Genomic DNA, 4953 nt, shown 5'->3' on the forward strand with positions numbered 1-4953 from the left:
AATTTTCATCACCAAATCTGAGGACCACATATAATTGAGAAAGAATGAATCTCTGGAGAGTATGAGACAATATGATGACTTCAAAATTTAACGATATGTAGTGTCACCATCGTAAAGTTTTCAACTCTCTTTAATATATTAATACTCATACCTACCCATGCATTGTCATCAAGTTCCACCTAATACTAATCTCCCAAGCATTAAGTTTGGTTTGAAGGAAAAGGTAGAGAAAAGAAAAGAAAAATAGGAAAATCCATACAAAGGTTTGTAAAGATTTCCTTAACTTTTCTTTCCTTTTTCCATTTTTTCCTTCAAATCAAACACAGCCTTGAATTCAGAGAGGACTATGACATTTTCTACGTAAGCTTCCACTTGCGCCATCGCCCATGGCTCGAGAACCATCCACGACATGGCATCGCAACTTCCACATCATTGACCCATGCAGTTTAAAATATGCTTATTCTACTCACTCTCGTTTTTTTTCAATTTTGAATGAAGTAACAATAAATATATACCACTGATTCCAGGATATATGGTTGTTGGGCTTGTTTTCGGCATCATTAGTGGAATTCCTTGATTTTGGGTTATTAACTACTCTGGTGAGCTCAATCCATGGTATCTAGGGCCCATCGGTTCAATTCATGGAAATTTCCCCATTTATTGAATTTTATTCTATGAAAAATCCTTGAACCTCCCTATATGTTCATAACAAAAATATTAAGACCTTCCCTCACTTTAAAGTTTAAACCTAACTTTTTACATCTCCTATTCTAAGTTTCAACTTCTAATTTTGACAATAAAATGAGTGAAATATTAATAATTCTCTTATTGGGAAGTCTGGATTATCTGCCAACAAAACACATTCCAACCCCCTATCAACATGATCAAATACCACACATCTCATACATGCTGAGTCCCAGTTTCATAGTGAGATGTGCCGTGGTGTCAAATGATGTTGGTAGGGGTTTGGAACATGTTTTGTTGGTATTGGTCAGAAGGGATATTTGGTGTTGATTCTTTCAAACCAAATAGGGGCACCATCGGGATTTAGAAAAATGTTGACCATCGCAACCCGATATTCACGAAGGACAAATTAAAACAGGTGAAGTGGATCGAGGATGACTTTTGTTCTCTTCCATGTCAGTCAACAAGGGATGACATAGGAAGGTTTAAAGAAAATTTCCTTGTTACTTTCGCTTATTAAACAACTGATCTCCTGGAGTTTTACTCAGTTTCTTGGGAATAGACTTGATTTGTTTAAAGACTCGAAGTCAACGTCCTCGTGTTAAATATATAAGGGTAAAGATATCTCTGGTTGTACTCCTGCACTTAGAGAGAGAAAGATTAGTTGATTGGATTTACATTCTTCCTTGTGCCACCATGAGTGTCAAGGTAAGGGAGCCATCTCCAGCTTGTTAATTGTTTCTCTTTCTCCATTTACAATCAGCTAAATTTAGGCTGTGTTTGGTTTGAAAGAAAAGATAGGGAAACCTGTACAAGGTTAGCTTGTACAGATTTCCCTTCCTATCCCTATCAAAGCAGACACAGCTTGGTACAATTCCACTATCTGTCACTGGTTTCCTTTGTTTTGCTTAACCTCTGTCTTATCTCTTCATTATTGACACAGAAATCTGTGATCAAAGTCAACATCAACTGCCAAATATGCAAGACAGAAGTACTCAAAGCCGTTACAAAGCTAATGGGTAATTGCTCACTAAAACCTCTCAGGCCAAATCCTTCTCTAATCTGGCAGGAATTAAACCAAATGGGTTATCCTTTAACTGATTATATTAACTGAATCTTATTGACAAAGGGTGAACTTAATTAGCAGCTTCACAATTCAAATTCAGTGATGCTAGCTAATAGCCTAATACTAAATGAGAAATTTGATTATTCTTTCTTTCTTTGGCTTACAGATATAGATGAGGTGTCTGTGGATAGCGAGAAGCAAACGGTGTCTGTAACTGGCCTGGTTGATCCAGTCGACGTTGTAAAGCAAATAACGAAGGTGGGGAAAGTGGCTGAGGTTATAAGTGTTGGACCCCCTGAATCACCTAAAAAACCTGATGATCAGAAACCACTCCCTCCCTGTTGCAATGACTGCCAACTTGTTGCTGTCAGCTATGGATCCTATAACGTTGGCGGATGCTCCATCCTCTAGATGGAATCGGCTGAAGCCTGAAGTGATCTCTTTTCTCTTATGCGTTTGCTTATTGTCCTCTCTCTCTCTCTCTCTCTCTGTAGATCTCTCTCTTCAATTGAATCAATTCATCATGGACATGTATACGTAAAATGTTGCTACACAAGAAATTAAGAGATTGTTTTCTGCCGGAAATGGTCTGGCATTTGGCACTTACTTGGTGGAGATGAAGAGTGTTTTGATTTCAAAAACGGTTAAGTACAAACCACCACCTTGTACTAAGGGGTTTGTTTTGCCACAAAGAACTCCCTGAATTTCTATATTTCCGGTTCCGCAATTTGCCCCTTCCTTACTTTTTTAATGGATTCGCGTGAAAGTAATATTATTTAGGGAAAATTTAAGATTAGTACCCTGTAATTTGGGTCTAGTGCCACTTTGATCTTCAAACTTTAAAATTAACATCCAAACTTTCAAAACTTTCCAATCTAGTACCTGTCATTAACCAGCCCATTAGTTTGTTATGTGCCATTTGAGAAGACACAAATACCCTTTGAGTGTCATCTAGTTCTCTTTATCAACCACCCAAACATTGACACAAAATGAACAGTCTTGATGCAGCACAATCTGGGCACTCCTAGCTGGCTGAAACTTGGCTCCTAACTGTGACAGACGGCACCTGAGATGAAGAGGAACATGAAGGGTTCCCGGGGAGCTCTCCCGGTGGGAACACTCCGATGGCTAAGTTAGAGCTCTGAGAAAAACTCACAGAGAGTTAAGAGTGCTGAAAGTGCAAGTTTCAAATACTTTTGCTTCGTGAGAGTCGGGGTCCTCTTATACCGAAGCCTAGTCACATCAGGCGTAATCGCCACTACCCTAGCCGTTACTGCCAGGGCTGAGGTTGCAGGTGCAGGCTGCTGCTCTAGGGTATGGACTCGTCAGGCGTGCCATGCTTTTCAGAGACGGCAGGCATGACACTACCTGGCAAGAGATGTGGGCGCTGCCACCAGATCTGGCAGGTACGGATGTCAGGCGGATCTTCCCTATAGGCTGCCGAGCTACATTGCACCGAACCGCCTGGGGCTGGGTTGCCTTGCATCGAGGTGCCTAGGTACACCGAGGTGCTCACACTGGAGGCGAGCCTTAAGAAAGTACAAACAGAAGTCTCGACAGTGTTGTCCCGAGGTGTTTCTCCCTTGGGACACTTAGCCAAAAGCTGGGGTGCTCCCTTCTTAGGGAGGGGGAGCTTGGAGCCCCTTAGGAGGAGCTTGGGACTCAAGGGGAGCTCGTGTCCCTTTGCACAGAGGGAGCTCAGGGCGCTCCACCCTCAGGTTTGGGGCGAGCTGAGCCTTGCTTCTCGGTGAGTTGTCACTCCTGCTGAGTCATTTGGTCGGGCCTCGACGAGCTTGTTACGCCGAGTTGTGGCCATGCTATCATGCTGAGTTGTCACTTATGCCAAATCATGTCCACGTGTCCCCATGCTATGAGGTCGGGCCAGATCATCTTACATCAATTGCCCCCCACTCCCCGGAACCGCCTGGGGTTGGGTTGCCTTGCACCGAGGTGCCTAGGTATGCCGAGGTGCTCACACTAGAGGCGAGCCTTAAGAAAGTACAAACAGAAGTCTCGACAGTGTTGTCCCGAGGTGTTTCTCCCTTGGGACAATTAGCCAAAAGCTAGGGTGCTCCCTTCTTAGGGAGGGGGAGCTCGGAGCCCCTTAGGAGGAGCTTGGGACTCAAGGGGAGCTCGTGTCCCTTTGCACAGAGGGAGCTCGGGGCACTCCACCCTCAGGCTTGGGGTGAGCTGAGCCTTGCTTCTCGGTGAGTTGTCACTCTTGCCGAGTCATTTGGTCGGGCCTCGGCGAGCTTGTTACGCCGAGTTGTGGCCAGGCTATCGCGCTGAGTTGTCACTTATGCCAAGTCATGTCCACGTGTCCCCATGCTACGAGGTCGGGCCAGATCATCCTACATCAATTGCCCCCCACTCCCCGTGTTGGGGAGTCCGCGGTCTGCTGGGTGGATTTGGCTCGGGGCCTGAGCTTTCTTGTCCGCCAACTCATCGGTTGGACAGGTTCTCTGCTCGGCTCTACTAGGCGCAGCTCGGGTCGTGTACGGTCTACGCGCTGTCGTAAAAAAATGCACTAAACTAATTTTGTCTCGAGGGTCGCACAACCGGTTTTCATGAGGACCATCAGATCGTTTCGATCTCAACCGTTGATGCCTGCGTACAGTGGCTATAAATAGCGGGGGTCCTGGCCATTTTTCCTTCGCCACAAATCCTCAGTCGTAGTCTTGAGCTCACGTCCAAAGCCTCCAGCTCGGGTCAGTCCTTCCCAGTTCAGTTCATCTTTCTTTGGCTAGTCACCCTAGCTCCTCTTCAATTCTGTTAGTTATGTCTTCTTTCGATAGTCAGCTAGATGAGCCCGAGGTGGGAACCTCGGCTCAAGGTGACCCTGCTGGAGTCTAGTCACCTGAGGTGCGGGAGGCCTCAGGTAAATTGGCGTCCACCTCTCACTGAGGTCGGATGCCAGACAGGTTCGAACCTTCTACTATGATCCTGGAGAGGCTCTGCTACCTTATTCGATAGTACAACCTGCCTGGGGAGAACACCTATAGTTTACCTGCGAGTAACTTCCCATGGGAGCACGGCCTTGACAAGGTCGTGATCTTTCGGGAGCAACTCATAGCCGGGCTCCGCCTTCCCTTCCATCCACTTATAGTGGAGGTCCTTAGCCATTTCAATGTTACGATAATCCAGCTCCACCCGAACTCGGTCCGTAATGTGGTTGGGATCATCTCACTCTGCTACGAGTATGT

The 4953-nt window shown here is 45.5% G+C and overlaps 1 protein-coding gene across 1 annotated transcript; it reads left to right on the forward strand.

Annotated features, from left to right (window-relative positions):
• The first annotated feature begins 1328 nt into the window (after positions 1-1328).
• On the forward strand, positions 1329-2356 carry LOC148873679 (heavy metal-associated isoprenylated plant protein 43-like). Its single transcript, XM_088981748.1, has 3 exons — positions 1329-1392; positions 1628-1703; positions 1917-2356. Exons 1-3 carry the CDS (start codon positions 1381-1383, stop codon positions 2159-2161), a joined length of 333 nt encoding a protein of 110 aa, XP_088837874.1. The 5' UTR covers positions 1329-1380; the 3' UTR covers positions 2162-2356.
• Positions 2357-4953: the final 2597 nt, after the last annotated feature.

Source organism: Nelumbo lutea, chromosome 1, assembly GCF_056320005.1.
Source record: "Nelumbo lutea isolate HS-2025 chromosome 1, American lotus-T2T, whole genome shotgun sequence".
NCBI lineage: Eukaryota > Viridiplantae > Streptophyta > Magnoliopsida > Proteales > Nelumbonaceae > Nelumbo > Nelumbo lutea.

Bases quoted from the DNA above. Each gene is read 5' to 3' on its own strand.
- LOC148873679 (XM_088981748.1), top strand. The intron at 1,704-1,916 runs GTAATTGCTCAC...TTTGGCTTACAG, and splicing joins AGCCGTTACAAAGCTAATGG to ATATAGATGAGGTGTCTGTG.